This window comes from Zalophus californianus, chromosome 9 (assembly GCF_009762305.2).
Source record: "Zalophus californianus isolate mZalCal1 chromosome 9, mZalCal1.pri.v2, whole genome shotgun sequence".
Classification (NCBI taxonomy): domain Eukaryota; kingdom Metazoa; phylum Chordata; class Mammalia; order Carnivora; family Otariidae; genus Zalophus; species Zalophus californianus.
Window position 1 is genome coordinate 120,916,107 of NC_045603.1, and position 24,517 is coordinate 120,940,623.

Sequence of the window (24,517 nt, forward strand, 5' to 3'; positions counted from 1 at the left end):
TCCAAAGTCAAGTTTCCTTCAGGTTGGAATTCAAATGAAGTCTCTCTTCCTTCTTCACTCAGCTCTGTTATCTTCTCTATTGCTTCAACCTTGGGAGGCTATCTCCAAGTGATGGTGCCTCCTAACAGTAGGATAATTCCTATCTGTGCCAGTAATCCCAATGGGAAGTGAGCATCTGTTTCTTATAGTTACAGTTAAGGTTCTAGGATTGAATCTCACTGGATCAGCTTCTATCCTGTGTCCACTCCCACCCTGATGATTGTGTCTGGGGCCAGAGGAGTGTAATGTGCTGATGATCTGGTATGGTTCTCATGGTCACTCATTTGTTTAGTTAACTTCTTTGGTAATTTAATTGCATTCTAAGTATAAAAAATTCAAGGGGCGCCTGGATGGCTCAGTCAGTTAAGCATCTGCCTTCAGTTCAGGTCACGATCCCAGGGTCCTGGGATCAAGCCTCATATCGGCCTCCCTGCTCAGTGGGAAGCCTGCTTCTCCCTCTGCCTGACCCCTGCTCATGCTCTCTCTCTCTCTCTCTATCTCAAATAAATAAATAAAAAATCTTTAAAAAAGATTCAAAATTGTTATGTGTTTAAAAAAAATTTACAATCATCTTTGGCTATATCCATATTTTTAAAATAAATTAAAGCATCAAAAGCCACTATGATGTCTTTGGCTAATATTGTCATCACATATTCCTAAGTTAGTAATTCTGTACAGATTCTTCTGTTATGGTGACATGTGCAGTCCACATTCAGAGGTTGACCTTGTAATCGTGTATCGGTAATACTAGGGAAAATCATTTTAGACTCTCAGTGGCAGAGTCCTTCCAGACACAGCAGAATGGCACGATTGTGGCAGGGGCAACAGTAAATCAGCCTTAGCCTATGAGTATAGGAGTAAAAGCCCAAAACAAGCTATCAGTTATTGAACACCTACTATGTGCTGAGCACTATGTTATATGCTGTCTCATTGATCCTCAGAGGGCTCCTGCATGGAGGAATTCTTGCTCTCATTTTGCAGATGAGTAAACTGGAAATGTTAAACATTCCCAGTGTCACACAGCAATTGAGTGCTCTGGCCTCCAAGTCAGCCTTCTTTCTACAGCATCAACTCATTGAAAACTGCCTCCCTATCCTCCAGCCCCCAAAACAGTTGTCAGTGAAGATTCTCAGCATGTATAGTAAAAAGCTTTGGAGCTTCATGTACCCTTCTTCAGTGAGAATAGTGATACAGTTCTAAGCAGTCCAGAAAATTTAGTTCTAGGTGAACATTTCATAGTACAAAGTAAAATGTGTTTTTTTTTTAATATGTTCAGCGATTTTTTGGTATCATTGATTACAGATACAGGTTTGTCCCCAGAGTGTCTGAATATTATAAAATGTTGCCTTTTTTTTTTTACAGAAAGAATACAAGAAAGACCTGGAGTCAAAAATTAAAGGGAAGGGAATGCAAGTTGGCACTGACACCCTTGAAATACAACATGCTAAAAAAGCTTCAGAGATAGCTAGTCAGGTTAGTTGAATGAATGGTGCAGACGCCTTAAAACCTGTATTTTGAAACTTCACAAATCATATTAACAACCTGATTAGTACATGGAGTTCCCCAAAGCTTTGTGACTAGTTTAAAAGTTTGGAATGGAGACCATTCCAAATCAGCATGTTTGTTTGAAAATGTATAGTTTCTGCTTTACTCATTTCCTTTGAATATATCAAAGAAAACTAGGGGGAATGCATTTTAATAGAACACACACACACACACACACACACACACACACACACACACACAAACGCACACACACCCTTTCTTACCTTATTTGTAATACAACAAATTTCACATTCATCTGGTCTACAATAGATGTTTTCATACTACCTTTTCTTTAAGGATAGGCCATATGCTGTTCTGTAAATCTGTGTTTCCAACTTTCTGAACAGACCTTGAAAATCACATATTGAGAATCTAACATGCCAGTCATAACCATTTCTGTATGATTTGGTTGCACGTTCTCAAAATACCCCATTGATCTCCTCACCATGCCGGAAATTCCTGCCGGGTTAACATTTTGGATTGAAGTGTTCTATATCCTGAATGACCATGTTCATTCATCTGATATTTTCCTCTTCATGTAATGCATGTAATGACAGGATATTAATTTAGAAGTTTTGGCTTCGATGTTATGATAATGACAGATAGCAAATAACAACATTGTAAGAGTCAAACCATATGTGTATTTTTTTGAAGGAAATACCCCAGAACCAGTTCCATGCCTCTTGAACTCCTCCAGTATTTTCGAGAATATAAGAGTGTCACTGGAGTAGAGAGTATTTGGGAAGAGGTGATTTTGTGAGAAACATTTGTGAAGAGAATGTTGGGGTGCAGGTTAAGGAGTGCTGCCCATTTACCTCAAGGCTGATTGGGGGGTGTTTCAGTGGGGATATGGTGAGAGCTGTAATGTGACCTTTGCTGTTAGGAAGAACTGGCTCAGGCTGACTCCCCCCAGGAAATCTGGAGGGCGAGAAGAAGCTGATTAACTGTCTGGGGAGTTGTTGCCGTGTTGGGATCTGCTTGCATCCCCAGGGTTAGGGACTGGCCAGGGGAATGGAAGGGTCATAATTGGTTTGGACAAAGGATCTGGAGGTGGCATAGGAGTCTTGACCAACAGGGGTTTTATGTAGAAATGGCAGAGTTGGGGAGCGTCCGTGCTGAACAGGCCCTTGAAAACCGCCTTTCATTTGAACCCTCCTTCCATTCTCCTGAAATACAGCCATTGTTGCAAATTTGTAGAGTCTTCTGGATCTATTCTTATGTGCACGTAGATAAACATAACACATATGTACACATAGACTTAAAAAATCCTTAAATACCCTGTATTTTGTTCTGTGTTTGGTTTTCTCACTTAATATTATGGACCCTATTCCATGTTACTTTATATATAGTTCTACCTCATTCTTATAGAAAAATAAGTGTTTCATAACATGGACGTGAATTTGCAACCACTTACCTTTTGATGTCTCATAGGCTTTACCACATGCAAATGACATGTAAAATGCAGTAACAGGATCTCAATATTATACAATAAAACCAGAATGCTTAATTTTCCCCCAGATCTGCTTTCCTTTTCCACTCCCTTCTCAGCAAATGGTAGCAGCAAGATCTCAGAAGTCACTTGGATTCCTCTTGTCAGCAACTGTTATTGTCTCTGCCCCCAAAATGGTTTCTAAATCCATTTACTTCTCTCCACTCTAGTCCAAGCTGCCATGTCTGTCCCTGGACCCCTGCAATGGCTTTTAACCAGAATTCTGCTTCCATTTTTGTCCTCTTCATATCTGTTCTTTACCCAAAAGCCAGAACCATCATTGAAGAATTAGGTTAAATTATGTTACTCTCACTACTTAGAACTCTCCAGTGGTTTCCAGTTATGTCCAGTATAAATGCCCCACTCCTTGCTCCTGCATTTAGAGCCCCCCTCCTGCCATTCTCATCTTGTTCCCCTCTTCCCTCGCTCATTATGAGTGTGCTCCAACCTCACAGACTTCCAGTCTCTGCACAGCTTTGTTGTCTTCTGGAAAGTCCTTTCCCTGGTCTTTGCACAGTTGTTCTTTCTGGTTATTCATTTCTTAGAGTTAATGGTGGCCTCCTTGGGATTCCAAGTAACACCCGGAAACTATCAAATTACACTTATAATTCTCTAAAATATTTCTTTTTTTAAAAAAATTTTTATTGTTATGTTAATCACCATATATTACATAATTTGTTTTGGTGTACTGTTCCATGATTCATTGTTTGTTCATAACACCCAGTGCTCCATGCAGAATGTGCCCTCCTCAATACCCATCACCAGGCTAACCCATCCCCCCACCCTCCTCCCCTCCAGAAACCTCAGTTTGTTTTTCAGAGTCCATCATCTCTCCTGGTTCGTCTCCCCCTCTGACTTACTCCCCTTCATTCTTCCTCTCCTGCTATCTTCTTCTTTTTCTTTTTTCTTAAAATATGTTGCATTATTTGTTTCAGAAGTACAGATCTGCGATTCAACAGTCTTACACAATTCACAGCGCTCACCGTAGCACATATCTTCCCCAATGTCCATCACCCAGCCACCCCATCCCTCCCACCCCCGACCACTCCAGCAACCCTCAGTTTGTTCCTGAGATTAAGAATTCCTCATATCAGTGAGGTCATATGATACATGTCTTTCTCTGATTGACTTATTTCACTCAGCATAACACCCTCCAGTTCCATCCACGTCGTTGCAAATGGCAAGATCTCATTCCTTTTGATGGCTGCATAATATTCCATTGTGTATATATACCACCTCTTCTTTATCCATTCATCTGTCGATGGACATCTTGGCTCTTTCCACAGTTTGGCTATTGTGGACATTGCTGCTATAAACATTGGGGTGCACATACCCCTTCGGGTCCCTACATTTGTATCTTTGGGGTAAATACCCAGTAGTGCAATTGCTGGATTGAATGGTAGCTCTAATTTCAACTGTTTGAGGAACCTCCATACTGTTTTCCAGAGGGGTTGCACCAGCTTGCATTCCCACCAACAGTGTAGGAGGGTTCCCCTTTCTCCACATCCCCGCCAACATCTGTCGTTCCCTGACTTGTTAATTTTAGCCATTCTGACAGGTGTGAGGTGGTATCTCATTGAGGTTTTGATTTGGATTTCCCTGATGCCGAGCGATGTTGAGCACTTTTTCATGTGTCTGTTGGCCATTTGGATGTCTTCTTTGGAAAAATGTCTGTTCATGTCTTCTGCCCATTTCTTGTTTGGATTATTTGTTCTTTGGGTGTTGAGTTTGATAAGTTCTTTATAGATTTTGGATACTAGCCCTTTATCTGATATGTCATTTGCAAATATCTTCTCCCATTCTGTCGTTGTCTTTTGGTTTTGAGGACTGTTTCTTTTGCTGTGCAAAAGCTTTTTATCTTGATGAAATCCCAATAGTTCATTTTTGCCCTGGCTTCCTGTGCCTTTGGTGATGTTTCTAGGAAGAAGTTGCTGAGGCTGAGGTCGAAGAGGTTGCTACCTGTGTTCTCCTTTAGGATTTGGATGGACTCCTGTCTCACGTTTAGGTCTTTCAACCATTTGGAGTCTATTTTTGTGTGTGGTGTAAGGAAATGGTCCAGTTTCATTCTTCTGCATGTGGCTGTCCAATTTTCCCAACACCATTTGTTGAAGAGACTGTCTTTTTTCCACTGGACATTCTTTCCTGCTTTGTCAAAGATAAGTTGACCATAGAGTTGAGGGTCCATTTCTGGGCTCTCGATTCTGTTCCATTGATCGATGTGTCTGTTTTTGTGCCAGTACCATACTGTCTTGATGATGACAGCTTTGTAATAGAGCTGGAAGTCCGGAATTGTGATGCCGCCAGCTTTGCTTTTCTTTTTCAATATTCCTCTGGCTATTCGGGGTCTCTTCTGGTTCCATACAAATTTTAGGATTATTTGTTCCATTTCTTTGAAAAAAGTGGATGGTATTTTGATGGGGATTGCATTGAATGTGTAGATTGCTCTAGGTAGCATTGACATCTTCACAATGTTGGTTCTTCCAATCCATGAGCATGGAACGTTTTTCCATTTCTTTGTGTCTTCTTCAATTTCTTTCCTGAGTATTTTATAGTTTTCTGAGTACAGATCCTTTGCCTCTTTGGTTAAATTTATTCCTAGGTATCTAATGGTTTTGGGTGCCATTGTGAATGGGATCGACTCCTTGATTTGTCTCTCTTCTGTCTTGTTGTTGGTGTATAGGAATGACACTGATGTCTGTGCATTGATTTTATAGCCTGCTACTTTACTGAATTCCTGTATGAGTTCTAGCAGTTTTGGGGTGGAGTCTTTTGGGTTTTCCACATATAGTATCATATCATCTGCAAAGAGTGAGAGTTTGATGTCCTCTTTGCTGATTTGGATGCCTTTGATTTCTTTTTGTTGTCTGATTGCTGTGGCTAGGACTTCTAATACTATGTTGAATAGCAGTGGTGAGAGTGGACATCCCTGCCGCGTTCCTGACCTTAGGGGAAAAGCTCTCAGCTTTTCCCCATTGAGAATGATATTCGCTGTAGGTTTTTCATAGATGGATTTTATGATATTGAGATATGTACCCTCTATCCCTATACTCTGAAGAGTTTTGATCAAGAAAGGATGCTGTACTTTGTCAAATGCTTTTTCTGCATCTATTGAGAGGATCATATGATTCTTGTTCTTTCTTTTGTTAATGTATTGTATCACGTTGATTGGTTTGCGGATGTTGAACCAGCCTTGCAGCCCAGGGATAAATCCCACTTGGTCGTGGTGAATAATCCTGTTAATGTCCTGTTGGATCCTATTGGCTAGTATTTTGGTGAGAATTTTTGCATCCATGTTCATCAAGGATATTGGTCTGTAATTCTCCTTTTTGATGGGGTCTTTGTCTGGTTTTGGGATCAAGGTAATGGTGGCCTCATAAAATGAATTTGGAAGTTTTCCTTCCATTTCTATTTTTTGGAACAGTTTCAGGAGAATAGGTATTAATTCTTCTTTAAATGTCTGATAGAATTCCCCTGGGAAGCCATCTGGCCCTGGGCTTTTGTTTCTTGGGAGATTTTTGATGACTGCTTCAATTTCCTTAGTGGTTATAGGTCTGTTCAGGTTTTCTATTTCTTCCTGGTTCAGTTTTGGTAGTTGATACATCTCTAGGAATGCACCCATTTCTTCCAGGTTATCTAATTTGCTGGCATAGAGTTGCTCGTAATATGTTCTTATAATTGTTTGTATTTCTTTGGTGTTGGTTGTGATCTCTCCTCTTTCATTCATGATTTTGTTGATTTGGGTCATTTCTCTTTTCTTTTTGATCAGTCTGGCCAGGGGTTTATCAGTCTTGTTAATTCTTTCAAAGAACCAGCTCCTAGTTTCGTTGATCTGTTCTACTGTTCTTTTGGTTTCTATTTCATTGATTTCTGCTCTGATCTTTATTATTTCTCTTCTCCTGCTGGGTTTAGGCTTTAGTTGCTGTTCTTTCTCCAGCTCCTTTAGGTGTAGGGTTAGATTGTGTATTTGAGACCTTTCTTGTTTCTTGAGAAAGGCTTGTGTTGCTATATACTTTCCTCTCAGGATGGCCTTTGCTGTATCCCAAAGATTTTGGACAGTTGTGTTTTCATTTTCATTGGTTTCCATGAATTTTTTTAATTCTTCTTTAATTTCCTGGTTGACCCATTCATTCTTTAGTAGGATGCTCTTTAGCCTCCATGTATTTGAGTTCTTTCCGACTTTCCTCTTGTGGTTGAGTTCTAGTTTCAAAGCATTGTGGTCTGAAAATATGCAGGGAATGATCCCAATCTTTTGGTACCGGTTGAGACCTGATTTGTGACCTAGGATGTGATCAATTCTGGAGAATGTTCCATGGGCACTAGAGAAGAATGTGTATTCCGTTGCTTTGGGATGGAATGTTCTGAATATGTCTGTGAAGTCCATTTGGTCCAGTGTGTCATTTAAAGTCTTTATTTCCTTGTTGATCTTTTGCTTAGATGATCTGTCCATTTCAGTGAAGGGGGTGTTAAAGTCCCCCACTATTATCGTATTATTGTCAATGTGTTTCTTTGCTTTTGTTATTAATTGCCTTATATAATTGGCTGCTCCCATGTTCGGGGCATAGATATTTACAATTGTTAGATCTTCTTGTTGGATAGACCCTTTAAGTAGGATATAGTGTCCTTCCTCATCTCTTATTACAGTCTTTGTTTTAAAATCTAGTTTGTCTGATATAAGGATTGCCACCCCAGCTTTCTTTTGGTGTCCATTAGCATGGTAAATGGTTTTCCACCCCCTCACTTTCAATCTGGGGGTGTCTTTGGGTCTAAAATGAGTCTCTTGCAGACAGCATATGGATGGGTCTTGTTTTTTAATCCAATCTGATAGCCTGTGTCTTTTGATTGGGGCATTGAGCCCATTTACATTCAGGGTGACTATTGAAAGGTATGAATTTAGTGCCATTGTATTGCCTGTAAGGTGACTATTACTGTATGTTGTCTGTGTTCCTTTCTGATCTTTGCTGCTTTTAGGCTCTCTCTTTGCTTAGAGGACCCCTTTCAATTTTTCTTGGAGGGCTGGTTTCGTGTTTGCAAATTCCTTTAGTTTTTGTTTGTCCTGGAAGCTTTTGATCTCTCCTTCTATTTTCAATGACAGCCTAGCTGGATATAGTATTCTTGGCTGCATATTTTTCTCGTTTAGTGCTCTGAAGATATCTTGCCAGTCCTTTCTGACCTGCCAGGTCTCTGTGGATAGGTCTGTTGCCAATCTAATATTTTTACCATTGTAGGTTACATATCTCTTCTCCCGAGCTGCTTTCAGGATTTTCTCTTTGTCTCTGAGACTCGTAAGTTTTACTATTAGATGTCGGGGTGTTGACCTATTTTTATTGATTTTGAGAGGGGTTCTCTGTGCCTCCTGGATTTTGATGCCTGTTTCCTTCGTCACATTAGGGAAGTTCTCTGCTATTATTTGCTCCAATATACCTTCTGCCCCTCTCTCTCTTTCTTCTTCTTCTGGGATCCCAATTATTCTAATGTTGTTTCGTCTTATCGAATCACTTATCTCTCGAATTCTGCCCTCGTGATCCTGTAGTTGTTTCTCCCTCTTTTTCTCAGCCTCTTTACTTTCCATCATTTGGTCTTCTATATCACTGATTCTCTCTTCTGCCTCATTTATCCTAGCATTTAGTGCCTCCATTTTTGATTGCACCTCATCAATAGCCTTTTTGATTTCGATTTGGTTAGATTTTAGTTCTTTTATTTCTCCAGAAAGGGTTTCTCTAATAACTTCCACGCTTTTTTCAAGCCCAGCTAGTATCTTTAAAGTCATGATTCTGAACTCTAGGTCCGACATCGTACTAATATCTGTATTGAGTAGGTCCCTGGCAGACTGTACTACCTCTTGTTCTTTTTGCTGAGGTGATTTTTTTCGTCTTGTCATTTTGTCCAGAGGAGAATAGATGAATGAGAAAACAAAATGCTAACAGGTTTACAACGTCCCCAGCAAATATACTGTATACAAATCAGAAAAGACCTGAAACCAGGGGAAAAGAAAGGGAAAGAAAGAAAAAAGAAAGAGAAAAAAAAAAAAAGAAAAAAGATAAAAACAAAAACAGAACAATACAAAAAACAGCAGAATGTGATCAAATATGATCAGGCTAGTGCATAGATCAGTGCCACACACTAGATTTTGGGCGTATTTTGATCTGTTAGAAAAAAGTGCCTCCTAAAATTTTAAAGGAAGAAAGACATATATGTACAAAATAAGGGTTGATACAATGAAGGGATAGAAGATGACTGTAAAGATGAAAATTATAAAAGATTTTATAAAAGGACTTGATAAGATAAGAAGTTGTTTGAAAAAAGAAAGAAGATTTAAAAAAAAAAGAAAAAAGGGAGAGAATGTGATCAGGCAGGAGACTAGAACAGAACCATACACTAGTGATTTAGGGTATATTTTTATCTGTTAGAAGAAACTGTATCTCAAAATTTTAAAGAGAGAACGACTTATATATATATGCCAAAAATAAGGGTAACTACTATGAAGGGATAAAATATGACTCTAAAAATGAAAAATAAAAAATGTTTTTTTTGGGCGCCTGGGTGGCTCAGATGGTTAAGCATCTGCCTTCGGCTCAGGTCATGATCCCAGGGTCCTGGGATCGAGTCCCGCATCGGGCCTCCTGCTCCTTGGGAGCCTGCTTCTCTCTCTCTCTCTCTCTCCCTCTCTCTCTCATGAATAAATAAAGAAAATCTTTAAAAAAAAAAAAAAAAAAAAAAAAAAAATGTTTTTTTTTTTTTTTAAAAAGAGATTGATAAGATGTTGGTTGAAAAAGGGAAAAAGAAAAAGAAAAAAAAAAACAGTTAACAAAAATTAACTTTGATGAACTAATGAATCATGGTAAAAAAAAAGCCATGAATTCTATGTGCAGTATTCCCCTAACGCTGGAGTTCTCCCGTTCTCCTTGATCGGTAAACTTGGTCTTGGCTTGCTGGCTGTTCGTGCTGATCTTCTGGGGGAGGGGCCTGTTGCTGTGGTTTCCAAATGTCTTTGCCGGACGCTGAATTGCCCCGCCCTTGTCGGTCCGGGCTAAGCAAGCTGCTCGGGTTTGATCTCAGGAGCTTTTGTTCCCTGCAAGCTCTCCGTACAGCCTTGGAGGACCAGGGTGAAAATGGTGGCCTCCCAATCTCCACCCGGGGGAGCTGAGAACTCGGGGCCCCGCTCCTCAGTGCGCCCCCAGAGAAAAGCAGTCACTCCCTTGTCCCCGGTCTCCGGCCGCACTCCGTGCTCACCCGGCCTGTGACCGAGCGTTTGTATCTCTGGCACCCGACCCCGTGTGGAGTCTCCAAACCCAGCAGATCCCTGCAGTGCGTTCCCGCGCCGCTCCTCCCGGGGGAGGAAGGGGAGTCTCCCCGGATCTGCCGCTTGTTGGGTCCCTGCTGGAGGAGTAGTGGCCCGACTGGGCCGCGGAGCACAGTTTATGGCCTGCCACACTCAGGCTCCCCCGGTCTTTCTGTGACCCCAAGGGTCCTGAGACCCCACTGTCCCGCGAGGGTTCCACCCCCGCTTAGCCACTGGAGCGACGTCCCTCAGCGGAGCCGACTTCTAAAAGTTCCGATTTTGTGCTCCGTGGCTCTAGCACTTGCCAGAAGCGGCCGACGGAGGCCCCTCCCCCGCCGTGTATCCTCCCGAATATCACCTCGGATTCACTTCTCCGCACGTCCTACCTTCCAGTAAGTGGTCGCTTCTCTGTTCAGAGTGTTGTTGCTACTCTCCTCTTTGATCTCCTGTTGAGTTCGTAGGTGTTCAGAATGGTTTGATCCCTATTCAGCTGAATTCCTGAGACCAGACGAAATCTAGGTCTCCTACTCCTCCGCCATCTTGCTCCGCCCCCCTAAAATATTTCTTATTATGAGCAGGGGGCAGTGTTAGTTCAAGTTACTGGCTTGGAGTAAGGGGGTTGGGAGTGAGGGATTCGAGGCTGGAGGAGAGCCTTCGAAATCATCCTGAGGGGTGAAGCCAAAAGAGGGCATCCTTTCCCTGGGGAGAACAATGTGGAAAGAATATAAATTTGCATTTCACACTTTTTCCTAAGAACAGGCTTCTAAGACATATTCCTTTCATGAAACGTTGGAATGTCATGTCTTTCCTTGGAATGGTATGGTTTTGTTTTATTCAACGATATGCTGCTTTCAATTTCTGTACCTTAGGACTGTATTCTAGTTCCTGAGAAGCTAGGGGAAGGAAAGGCCTAGGGGAGTCCGCTGCCCTCTAGTTATATGTACATTACAATTATGGCCAGGCTATTATCTTTGCAATCCAAAGTTCTCATTTGTATGTAATCCTAGCCATGTCCCATTTTGCCCAATTGATAGGCTCACACATCCATTTCAACCAATCTTTGGGACTTTGCTATAGTTCAAGGCTTAACTTTTCAAAGAAATTAATGTGGTATATACTGTTGCATGAATCGCTCCCAATAGTTAAACCCTCCAGAACCTAGGGAATTAACCATGTGACTTTTTTAGCCAATAGGACATTAGCAAACACGACTCCCGCAGAGCCTCTAAAACCCTTGTGTATTGGGGCTTGCCTTCTTGGAGTCTAGGTGCCATCATGTTGTTTTAAACCTTCAAAGTTTTAGGGTGTTTTATTATGCATTAGTATGTAAATGACGCAACTAGTGTCCTACCTAGTCTATTTATGTGCTTGAGGACGCTTTTAGATTTCAACATTCATATTGCAAAATTAAATGACATACTTCTACCCAGGAACCTTGGTGGCTGTCTATGATCAGTGCCTCACTTTCTACATACATTGTCCTTCAAATGATGTGCTTTGTTTGGGGGCCTTAAAGAGGCTTACTAGAGATTTTTTTTTTTTTTATACACACATAGTAATAATGGAGTATTGTGATTTTGAAAGTTAAATGCTATTACTTAAACTATATTCAGGAAAGTGAAACTGAGACTCTAAGTCAGTGAAAATAAACAGAGTTATGAGTAGAAGATAGGAAAAAATATAATATTTCTCAGAGACTGAGATCTTTGTTTATACCTTTTAAAATTTAGGATATCACAAATAAGCAGGCCAACATATACGCCATTGCAGGGAATCTACAAATCTAGATTATGTCACATCTAAAGTATGTCAACACAAGAGGAAATAACTGTTTTAGAAGAAATGTAATTAGATACAGTCAATAGTTTTTTTAATCTTGTAATAAAATTTTTCATTGAAGAATACATACACACTGGAAAGTATACAACTTAAGTGTACAGCCTGCTCAATTTTTTATGATCAATTTTAAAATGTGATGAGTCTCAGAGACATGTTGTGTGTGGGTAATTATGACTGTTTTGTAAGTAACACATAATTCATTTCAGGCTGCTCAAAACAAGCAGATAATTTATTGTTCTTAGAACCGAACAGTAGAGGAAGCCCTAGGCTCGGCTTGCTCTGGGGCTCAGACAATGTGATTTGAGTTTCAGTTTCTCTCTTCAGTTCTCAGGCAGGCTTTCTTCTATTTGCAAAGAGGCTCATAGCAGCTCCTGGAGCTCCTTCCTTCTCCATCCATGTCTAGAAGGAGAGGGAAAGCTTCTTGATATCTTGTGTGGAAAAAGAATCCTACTCATCCCTGGAGAAAACCAGAAGGACCAGGGATGGGGTATAATGGGTTATGTAAACCCAACAGGACCCGCGGACTTGGGCCAGTCTCACCCGAGCGGAATGGTCTAGCATGGGGGAGCTGTGAGTTGCCCAGTGGCAAATCAGGGGCTATTGGGGGTGGGGGCAAGAGTGGTTGCATTCCAAGGAAACAACCAGCAACAATCATTCACTACAGAGCAAAAAGTGACAGTTTTACAATGACATTTTACTGATATTCATCAAATGAGTTATATGTTAACCAATAACTGATCAATTTTATTGTACTGAAATAGAAAAACTTCCCCCTTGGCTAACTGTGTTTTCTTTCTTAATTCAGGTTAGTAGATAGAAGCCTTCTGATGACTTGTGACTAAGTCACTTTGAGCCATGTTCCTCCCACAAGTTTTAAAACTCTTCCTAGTTTTATAGAAATAAGAGAAGTAAGAGTCCAAAACCACAATCCTGATGTGAAAATGCCATCACAGTTGTCAACAGTTTTTCACATTCTTGTGGAGCCCTCATTGCATGTTTTATTTTCTCCAGAAAGACTATAAGAGAGATCTGGAGACTGAAATAAAAGGGAAGGGCATGCTGGTGGGTCCAGACACTCTTGATATCCAGAGAGCCAAGAAAGCATCGGAAATGGCCAGCCAGGTGAGAAACCCACAGGATGCAAAGTTTACAACAGACACAATGAACTGTGTTTAGAAAAAGTATAAATGGCGTTTTTGCACGCGTGGCCTTGAGAGTCAAACACATACATATCTGCATTGCTATGGGAGGCTAAGCAAAGCTCTGAAGATTATTTTCTGTTCTTTTAGAAAGAATATAAGAAAGACTTGGAAAATGAAATTAAGGGGAAAGGAATGCAAGTGAGCATGGACATCCCGGACATACTGCGAGCCAAGAGGGCATCTGAGATCTATAGCCAGGTTGGTAGGGAGTGAAGATACTCAGAATACTGTTTTCTGATCTCCAGTCACCATGTGCTTTGTGTGTCTCTAAGACTGATATTTTTTGGAGGGCACTGTATTCAAAGTCAGTGCACTCTATTCTAGGAGCTATTGGTCAAACTTGATTAATCTCACTAATGAAAGGGACAGTTGCTGTCAATTCAATGGCTGTTTATTGAGTGTCTGATCTCTCCTGTTTGAGTCCAATGACACTGTGATCTTTTTTATTTTTAGTTTTTGACTCTAGTGCACACTTGAATCCAGTGCTCACACTACAGAAAAGAGATTACAAATGACTTTGTCTTTTAACCCTCTCATCATGAATATTATCCTTAAAATAATCAGTGCCAACAAACAGTGAATAAAACTGCACAAGGTAGAAGGTGAAATTGAGTATTAACTAAAAATTAAGAGAAGAACTGTCTTCTTGGTAAAATTTAATTTACCAAGTGGACCGGTCACACATCCTCTAGAAAGACCTGTACAAAAAAAGCTCTAGAAAAGTTGGATATGGACATAACCACAAAATAATATATTTAATGGAAGAAGTTGTCCATAAAATCTGAACTGGGCAAAAAATTCGTTAGTGAATATTGTCTTTGCTATAAAATTTACAAGGAAAAGAAGGAATCCCAACAGAAAAAAAATAGTAAAGGGGAATGAGAAAATTAAAAGTGTTATAGAAAATTGACCAAGGAATTACATTTGATTAATGGGATTTATGATGAAAATAATTTTCAACAAAATCTGACCACATTTGTTAAAATTCCCATTAAAACATAAGCAGTATCCGAACATCTAGTTCAAAACAGTGTATCCAGATGACAGAGGCACATGTCAAAGGAGTTATCTGCTTCTCAGCCTCCTCAGATGACCCAGCTGTTGGGATGGTCCTGAAGCGCATGTTCTTCTGTCCTCAGTATCTCATGGTGCCACCTGAACTTGGAGAAGTTGGCTCTAACTATATCAAGTGACTGAAATTACTGATAAATACATAAAATAGGTAAATGGTCATACGAGTCAGTGGAGAAAAGTTACTGTCTCAAAAATGCCAATCTCATTCATTAGTTCAGTAAATACTTTCTGAGCACCCACTTTCATGCAAAATTAGACATGGTTTTGCCCTTGGGGAACTAATCTAATAGTTTAATAATCAAATAATCACACAAATACAGTATTACAAACCGTGATACGTGTGCCCAAAAGGTAAAGGCTTCCCAGAGGAAGTGATGCCTGAATTGTCAGTATTCCTGCCTTAACTTCACAGTGTTGCTTTGTTTGTGTGCGACAGAAGGATACATCCAACTTCAAGGAATTTTAATTATATAGGATACAATGGAATTCTTATGAGATTGTAATGGTGCTGTGTTGAGTCTCAACACGAACAATAATTACTTTCCTAACAAGCATCAGTATGCCATAATGGTTAACTTCACTGACTTTGGACCCAGAGGGCCTGGGTTAAATCCAAGCTCTGACAGTTCTTAGCTAGTGTCTCAGTTTCTCCATCTGTAAGAGGGGATAGTAATACTATCTGCTTGTGGGGTTGATTCAATGAGTTAATGTCAAACCATACCTACAACTATGTAAACGTGGGTACTCGTCAAAGATATGGCCCAGATTGTATTGGAGCTTATAGTAATATATTTGAAAATTGAGATTTTAATCTCAACTACGGAAATACTAGTATCTTTTCATTATCAAATGTATCTTCTTCTGAAGTAGGAAACAAAGCATGAATTCAGAAGTGTAGAAATAGTGGATATTGAGAGCCAGGTTACTTGCAGGAGCTATAGGACTACTTTGAACAGGGGCTGGGGCTGCTCATGAGAGGGTAGGTTTCTTCTGGGTTCTGGTCACCAATTCCAACGCATGTATGTGGAGGCTTCCCCATACCAACGAGCAATTCTCGGACATCAGCAAGGGATTGGAGAATTCAACTCAACTCAGGCACTGTCTACTGGAAGCCAACACTAAGTTCTACAGGTTAGGGGTCTCAGTCCTACAGGATGCTTCTCCCCCCCTCTTCAGATGCCAGTTGCAAGCTCAGTTTGTCACCTGTGCTTTTGGCCAACAGCCTATAGATCAGAGGTTCCCAGGACCCCCTCTGTGGGTCTGATTCATTTGCTAGAGCAGCTCACAGAACTTAAATAGATTGGCAGTTTATTATAAAAGGATATAACTCAGGAACAGCCAGATGGAAGAGAGGCATAGGGCAAGGTATGAGGAGAGGGCACAGAGCTTCCAAGCCCTCTCCGGGTTCATTCACAATTTCCCCCAAATCTCCCTAGGTTCACCAACCCGGAAGCTCTCTGAACCCTTTCCTTTTGGGTTTTTATGGAGGCTTCATTACATAGACATGATTGATCAACTCATTGGCTATTGGTGATTGATTCAGCCTCCAGCTCCTCTCCCCTTCCCAGATGTTGGGGGTTGGGACTGGAAGTCCAACCCTTTAATCACTTGTTTGGTTTCCCTGGCAACCAGTCCCATCCTTAAGTGTGGTCCAAAAATCACTTCATTAACATAACAAAAGATATTCTTTCCGCTCTCATCACAGGAAATTCTGAGGGTTTTAGGAACTCTGTGCCAGAAGTAGGGACAAAGACCAAATATAAACTTCTTATTGTAAGTTACAACATCACAAGTTTCTAAACTTAGAGTGGCACAGAGGCCATGCCCTCCAGAGGCCTTTGAATGGACTAGGGTGGGACCCATTGCCTGAGAAGAGGCAAGCTTGCTTCTCTGGGCTATTTGCTTACTCTGTTTGCTTATTCCCTTTATTTTTGCTGTCACATCAACAACTGCTTTGAATCATAAGATATAATTTATGATGATATGAGCCATGTGGAATGGGAGAGTTGGAAGCAGCATCATTTTCTGTCTCTTATACACACACACACACACACACACACACACACACACACACACTTTCAGATTCATATGAACTGTTTCTATTTTTAGAAAAAGTATAAAGACGAAGCAGAAAAGATGCTTTCTAACTATAGTTCTGTGGCAGATACTCCTGAAATTCAGAGAATCAAGACAACTCAACAAAACATTAGTGCGGTGAGTAGCCATTACTGCTTTTTAGTGGCCACCTGGAAATTTTGTTTCTGGAAGGAGGGCCTTTTTCCTCATTGTCTGATTGCTTGTTGCATTGTTTGACTTTTCTGTCAAATGTATTATCTTTCTTTCTTTAAAAAATAGTAAGTTCTGTTAAAGAACCAAAATTCAGTCAATTTAAAGATCTAATTGGCTTGATTCAATAATTCATGAATCAGGCAGTATCCCCTCTAACAAATTTGAGGATGATCAGTAGAGATGTACAAAATATAAGGCTCTGATAGGCAGAAACTGGCAGGACAAGGAAGTTATTAGCAAGAGAAAAGATAGGATTGCTTCAGACAAGGTCACGTTCCCTTAGGGAAAAAGGTGGGGGCCTACCATGCAGATTACCTCTCTAGTGCTGATCAGGAAATTCCAGACTGATTGGTTTAAAATTCCACTCTTGGGAGAGGCTGAAACTGCAATTAGGTTAGGTATTAAGTCTTGATGGGGCTTAACATGAGTGACTCCATTTTGGGCACTTTGTTTCTCTTTAATAGTAGCAAATGTTCTTACAAGGTATAATTTATCATGATTGTTTTGGAATTACAATTTCAAATTTTCTTCTGTGGTACAAGCAAGAGTTCTTTTTAACTGAAATTTAAAATTTTAATTAGGAAAGAGATCTTAATCTTCCACACAGATTTTACTTCAGAGATGAGAATAATCCTATAATGTGATTTCCTTCCTGGTCACTGATTTGCAATGATAATGTATTTAGAGATTTACTATCTTGTAACCGATTCCTAAACTTTTATATTTTTATTTTGAGGAATAGGAATTGTATCAGCAAGCATTAATTAAGGGATAGGGTCTATGTTTAATGGATATATAAACCTGAATTCTAAGATTATAAAAATTGACCATACAGCCAATATTTTTATGTAGAACTAGCTCATTAGTCACTTAGTAGTTAAGTAAATGTCTCATCAAAATATAAATTCTCTTAAGTCTGAGGACTTTCAGAATATTTTCTACTTTGTAATAAATTGGTAAACTCTAAACCTCAATGTGTGCTAGTCAGGTACCTCTAGGGCCTTCAAAGCAGGTGTGCTAAGAAATGGAAAAGTCTGGCTGGAAGGGAAGATCAGGGGAAAAAAGCTGTTTCCACCCGTTTCTCCTGTGATTCCATGGTCTTCTAGATTTTTTGTCTTGTGGAAGAAAACATCTCTGAGGCCATACTCTCCCAACCCCCATTAGGGCCCACTGAATTACCAAATCTTAACAGAGGGAATAGTTCTCATATGCCTTTTTTATAATTATGCTACCATTTGGTAAAACATTTTGTTTCTTTGTTTTGCTTTGTCTTTGAAAGGGGTGGATTGTTGGTAGGAGTGGAGAGACATGTGGGAAGGTTCATGTAGCAGAGACGGGAAATAGACTGAATAAACTTTTGATATTGGTGATAGAGCCAGAATTTTCTTTGAAGAGAATGAAGGCATCTTTGTGTTTGGAGAATAGCACTTGCTTAAAATTTCATGCCGTTTTTGAATTAAATGATACTGCTTAGTAAGCTTTTCTAATATGAGCTTTGATTTTTCTCAAACACACATGTGATATGTGTTTGTATTTGAAGAAAGAAACTCTGGTTTGCCCACTTATATTCTTAGACCAAATAATCTGCAGCCACGTCAGCTACCACACATGCCCTAGAAGAGGTATTGGGCATTACTGGTGGGATGCTATGGAATGTGAGACTCAAATGGGACATTTATTCTCATAATGGATTATTTAATTGATTGATATAACCTGTTACTCATAAATAGAACCTGTATTCACATTACTTGAGAACCTGAGAAATTGTCTTTCTTTTATAAGAATCTGATCTAGGACCTGAATTCCAATAAGCTTATAGTTATTCTTTCCTTCTCTTATAATAAAGGTATTTTATAAGGAAGAAGTAGGAGCTGGCATGGCAGTAAAATATACTCCAGAGACTGAACGAGCAAAGAAAAATCAGCAGAATATTAGTTCAGTAAGTGCTCTATAGCATTAATTATCCTTTCCAAAAGCAAGCATAAACTAGATAAATGTTTTTAGTTCTTTGCTAAACTGGTTGCTTTTTCTTTTATTCTTCACTTTGTTAAAATGCTATTTCATCAAGTATCAAAAGTCTCACTTTCAGAAGGAAAACTGTAGCCTTGTTCCCCTTGAAGCTAAAGCAGTGTTTCATCTTGATATATCATAGTGCACGAGAGATAGATCACTTTAATAGTCCAGCAATGAAATCTAGGATTAGATTTCATGTTTTGAACAGAATTTTAACTGTATTAAATTTTTTCAGAGAAAAGATAAATTTTAGTACCTCTCCACAACTTGATGGAAAGAAATTTTACCCTGCAGAATGATTTAAGGCCCTTAGTACATCTCTTTGGTGGCTGAAGGGAAGGTTTCAGAGGCCCTGTTTGCTTTCTACTTCTTCCAGCTTTCAGCAAAGCAAAAACATGCACCTTCACTCTAATTTGTGATATAACTTACCCTCCAACTCCCTTTGAGCTTAGGGGGGAAGGGTAGAGGAGGCGCTTCCTGTTATAGGTAAGAACTTTTCCATTCAGTATTTGACATTTACAATGGAGACTGGCCAGGAATTCTTCCATGGATATGGAGTGTATTTAGTTTCTTCTTGAGGAAGTCGTAAAGGTTCTTTCCTGAAATCCCCTTCTTGACCTTTCTTTTCACCTTCACTCTTGGAGGCAGAGCCTTTAAGTAATCAAGTAGAACATCTCCGGTTAGACGTATCTGTCAGGATAGTTATGTGGTGTTCTAGAATAGGAGTGTGCATGGGCTTTTGTGGAGAAAGAGTAGGAAAGGCAAGGTAATGCTGCAGTAAAGCATACTTCAAAAAATCTGCAGACTACTAGTGTAATAAAATTTCTGTAGCATGAATGAAACTGTCTCCTGAAGAAAGCATGAGGAGAAGGAGGTTACGGTTAGGGTGTGCAAATGTGTTCTGATCCACTATGGCAAGAGCCTGTGTCCAGCAATGCTGGGGTCCGGTGGGGGAACTTAGTTTGGCAGAGAAGGATAAAATGTTTCCTTCACTTTCCAGTGATCATATTTGAAATGTACCCATCAGTGTACTGAAATACAGTGTTATAAATGTTCTGTAGTATGCAATTCCATTGCCTACAGTAAAATGACTGTGCCATTTTGATTAGTTTAGAGTCGTATGAGAAACACAAATGTTCATCTTTAATCACGTTTAGCTGCTCACCCGAGGAAAGTCACGCAAAGTAGCATGTTATATCATTTCTTTTTCCAGCGTTCCACTGCCTCTTCCAGCAAACAATAAATGCGTTGTTCTGTATCTCTATACGGTTGGGCCATGAATTCCTGCTTAGTATTCAAATGGAAAGTTGCCCTTTCAAGATTAGCCAGATCTGTCAAACCAAGATATGATTCTCTAACATTTAAAGATCTCGACATTTTCCACCTCCGATGTACAAGCCTTTTAGCTATTAGCTTTCCCTGTTAAGAACTATTTTTGAATCTTATTTAGAGGTGGTCTTTCTCAGTGTATTGTCAATTTAACTGTTTCGGATCTGGACTCATATTGCCATTGTTACTCATATTAAATCTAAGGCTACTAGGACATAGATACGTAGGTTGCCATTTCTTTGTCACTGTCAGCATGGATTTCAGCCTTAATCATTTAAATATTAACAAGTGATTTCTAAAAACCTGGTTTATGTAGATTTAAGTCTTTGCTAAATTTCAACATGTGCCTCTTAGGTCTTGCCTGCATTTGCTACATATAAATATTTATATGTATCCTTTTTCTTAAATCTAATCTTCCATGAATTTTAGACATATTAAAATACCACCTGATCCGATGGCATTACTAATCATTTCATAAGTTTAAAGAGCTGTTTCTTGTCTCATGCATAACCGTGTGCTGGCATTACCATTTTTGTCTGGTTGATCTTCCTCTAAGTAGATTTGAAGGAAGAGCTTTTAAATAAAGTGGGTGCCAGTATATAGGCTGGATTTGTATAACATGATCCTGACTTCCTGCCACCGGGCCTTCGTTAGAGATCAGGGGCCTTGGCCTCTGCTTTTTTGTACATTTCCCTCCACCTTTCTCTTTTTCTTCTTTGGTTGTGGCCACTTTTTTTTTTTTTTCCTTATTCTGGATCATTTGTGTGCTCTCACCCAGACAAGCAGTCTTCCCAAGACTCTAGCTAACACAGTTTGGCCTTTGCCTTTAAATCCATGATACATTTAAACTCACACATTAATGAGTAGAAACTGCTTTTTGGCTAGAAACTTAAAAGTTATTATATCACTTACGATGATTTCCAAGGTTTTTTGTGTCTTTGCCTAATGATAAAATTTATTTTCATAAGCAACATTTTCTTATTTTAATTAAGTAACTCCTATGGTGATAGCTAGGTGAATAGATATGAGTTCATTTGCACTTTAGGATAAAGGAATCCTGAAAGCAACATCCCATAAAATAAAAATTTGTGTTCCCACTGAAGGAAAATTACTGTTGGAGTCTAAAAAATTCAACTGTGTAATAGTTACGAATGCAGGATTCTTACCTATCTTTTAAGCCTCTCGTTAAATTAAAACCCACATTGCTTTTGTTTGTTTGTTTTGTTTTTAATCATTTACCACCTTGTTTTTTAAATACGTAATGCAGGTAAAATACAAAGAAGAGATGAATCAGGCAACGGCCATTTCCGATCCTCCAGAGCTAAAGAGAGCTAAAGAAAACCAGAAGAACATCAGCAATGTGTGATCATATTTCTTTGAGTACCATTTTCTATTCTACTGAATGGCAGTAGGCAATGAGGGTGTGGTACTTTTACGGGTGAAGTCCCAGGACGATGCACACTGTTGTAGGAGGCCAGTTCCTAAAAGGTGGGGCTAAGAATCCCCCCATCTTTAGGCTGAACTAGCATGACACCTCCTGTGTGCATTTATCCATCAAAGGACATGTTACTGAATGCCTGCTCTGTTCTTATTCTGGGGAAATTCAAAGCTGAGTGCGACATCTCCAGGTCTCTAGGAGAAACAGACATGGGAATAAATACCTATTATGCATGAAATGCTATCACAATAATTAATATTTACTGACTGTTTACTATGCTTGTGGAGTACGTTACATTCAGTGTCTCCTTTAATGATAAGTAATGATTCCTTTTGCAAAGTGCTGTGGAAATGCAGAGAAAGAAGGCAATGTCCGTGAGAGAGAGAGAAAGACCCTCGGAGGAAGAGTAACATTTGAGTTAGATCTTGAAGGATTAATAAAAGTTGGGGTGGATTTTGTGAGGAAGCTTCTTCCTGGCAGAGCAAACCGAATCTGTTCAGGGTCCAAGTCCCGGTCAAGGAAGGGAAGGTTTAGTGTGATGAGTGCGTGGGGTAAAAGGTGGCAAGGACCTGATGGTGCAGAGAGAAGTTGTAATTTGGGCCCTAAGGAAGCAAGTCGGGAGTCCTGCTGTTTCCCAAAGTGTGGTTCACGTATAAGTGGCAGGTGCTCCGCCCGTGAGCAGGCCTTGGTTTAGGGATTAAATTGTTTTAATGTGTCCCTTTTTCTAAAAGAATAGGTTAGTAGTTTTCAGTGTGTCAGAGAAACATAACACCTCCTTAAAATAACTTTATTTGCAAATAATAGTGAGTTAATTTAATGAAAGGCTAATATTGGCAATCATAGCACTCTTGATAGCCGGCCTGGCATACGGCCAGGGATGTGCACACGGTAGAAACTGGGACCATACTGGAGTCGCAGGAAGAATGTGGACCCGGGTCTGCTGGCTGGATCTCAGCTCCAGCCCTTACCTGCTGTATAACTTTTACAAACCACCCACCTCTCCCAGCCTGAACTTCCTTACCTATGAAACAGGGACGAGGGTATTAAGTGAGATCTTGCTTGGAGAGCACTTAACATGTTTGTGAATGGATGAAAACAAGACAGGAAGAGTCGCCAATATCAGCTTTACGTCCCCAAACTTACATCCACTGCCAAGTGGCTCCAACAGTTTCTCCACATCTGTCATGCGGTCAGCAGATTTTTCCCCCTCCCAGCTCTACCCGGAGTAATCTTTCCTCATATCCTGCCATCGGTAGAGATTACACTGGACCTTTTCTCACTTTAACTAAGACCATTCATTATCCCGGACACAGAATCTGCCCAAACTCTCAACTACATGTCACAGCACAAAGAAAGGTGCCCACTGAGGAAAGCAGCCCCCCGGAGGGGGCCTGACTCTTCGTCATTTATTTCCCAGCTGATCAAACTTCTCTTCGCTGTCATGTTCGCGGCTGAGGGTGCGCAGCTCAAGTCCATTTTATCTGCAGGCCCCTCAGGTCTTGTGATATCTCGCAAGAAAAACAAATTCCCTTCTACTAAATTTAAATTCCAGGAAATCATTAAGCTGTGGAGTTCCTCATCATAGGATTTTAACCTCCAGTTTTACTTTTTGCCTGTCAAAAATTCATTGGATGGACATGCCATTCTGTTTCTTTGTGCTGGATGCTCATTTATTTCCTGGGGTGTCGTGGAATTGCTGGAAAACTGACCACAAATGTTGGGGTCTGATCCTCCCAGCCAAAAAAGAGAACCTCTTATGCAGTAGGTAAGGCAAATTTCCATAATGCTAGTCAGAGGACAGGCCTGTCATTGTGGGAACTTTGTAGAGAAGGGAAACTTTGAGGTTCAGGGGCGTTTCCATAGTGACAGTCTGTCACGAAGGTGCAAGCATGGGACTGGGGCAGCCCTCGTTGCTATGATAAGAATGTACACTTTTTATTGTTAAGTATAAAATAGTAATTTGATAGTGTTGCTTTAGTGCTATGAAGAAATGGATTCACAGAAGGCGTAATTTCTTATTACTGATGACAGCCAAACTCAGGCCGCCGTTACATAACACAATTCGAAGGAGCACCGCCAAAAGGTGGCATTCAAAACATGTGGACAAGAAGGACCTCAGAGTCTGGGATGAGTGTAATGGAGACGTCTGTTAGCGATACATAGTTCACTTTGCAATCCTAATGAAGCTTTTAACTAATGGATACTTTGTAGCCGCGTGGCATTTCCTTTTAGTCTGTTCTGGAGGATGGGTGCATACCTCCTTTGCATAACTCCACACTGTCTTGCACCTTGTCTTGCAGCTCCAGTACAAAGAGCAGTGCCACAAAGCCACGCCGGTGAGCGTCACACCGGAGATGGAGAGGGTGAGGAGAAACCAGGAGCAACTGAGTACGGCAAGTGGTTCTGTGTTCTCTTCTGTTGGCAAGCGTTATGCATTTTTATTCTTCACGGTGCTCTCTGAAAAGCTTAAGCCCTCCATGGGCTGGATGCGCCTTTTCATGGTCACGTGCTCAAGGGCATGCCCTTTGGTTCTCTCCTGCGATCCAGGAAATGTGGGACTGTCTTGCTATAATTTAGCCATGGTTGTTTATTCAAGAAATCTTCAGTAAGCACCCCAATCTGCCAGGCATTCCACTGGCAGACAAAGATGGGTGGGAGCTGGTTTCCTATCCTCATGGACCTCATAGTTGAGTAGGTAAATCTCTACTTTCAGGGAAGGACCTGGAGAGAAGTGGGTCTGTTGTCAATTTGAGAAAAAAAAAATTATCTGTTAGAATAGAACAAAAGAAGACTCGGCTTGGCTGGGGTTCGAAGACATAAGGTCAGGGCAGGGAACCTATAGATAAAATGGAAAACATTAGTCAATCATCAGTAATCTATTGCTAATAAAGCAATGAGAGTTCACAATCAGGAGGTACCTCTGATAGGGCTCCTGTGCTCAGTGCTTTATATGAAGCCATGAGGTCGGCACAATTTATTTT

General features: G+C 40.2%; 1 protein-coding gene across 14 annotated transcripts in view; it reads left to right on the top strand.

Moving 5' to 3' along the window:
* Nucleotides 1-24,517, top strand: part of NEBL (nebulette) — a 350,953-nt gene that overhangs the window by 289,599 nt on the left and 36,837 nt on the right. For 11 of the 14 annotated variants that reach the window (XM_027594770.2, XM_027594773.2, XM_027594779.2 and 8 more), the window contains 7 exons: nucleotides 1,402-1,512; nucleotides 13,203-13,313; nucleotides 13,481-13,591; nucleotides 16,577-16,681; nucleotides 18,603-18,695; nucleotides 21,366-21,458; nucleotides 23,837-23,929. The exons of 2 other annotated variants lie outside the window; for them this stretch is intronic. In XM_027594770.2, coding sequence (XP_027450571.2) covers nucleotides 1,402-1,512; nucleotides 13,203-13,313; nucleotides 13,481-13,591; nucleotides 16,577-16,681; nucleotides 18,603-18,695; nucleotides 21,366-21,458; nucleotides 23,837-23,929 — 717 coding nt within the window. The remainder of the gene's footprint in view (nucleotides 1-1,401; nucleotides 1,513-13,202; nucleotides 13,314-13,480; nucleotides 13,592-16,576; nucleotides 16,682-18,602; nucleotides 18,696-21,365; nucleotides 21,459-23,836; nucleotides 23,930-24,517) is intronic. One more of the 14 variants, XM_027594771.2, reaches the window with a different exon arrangement.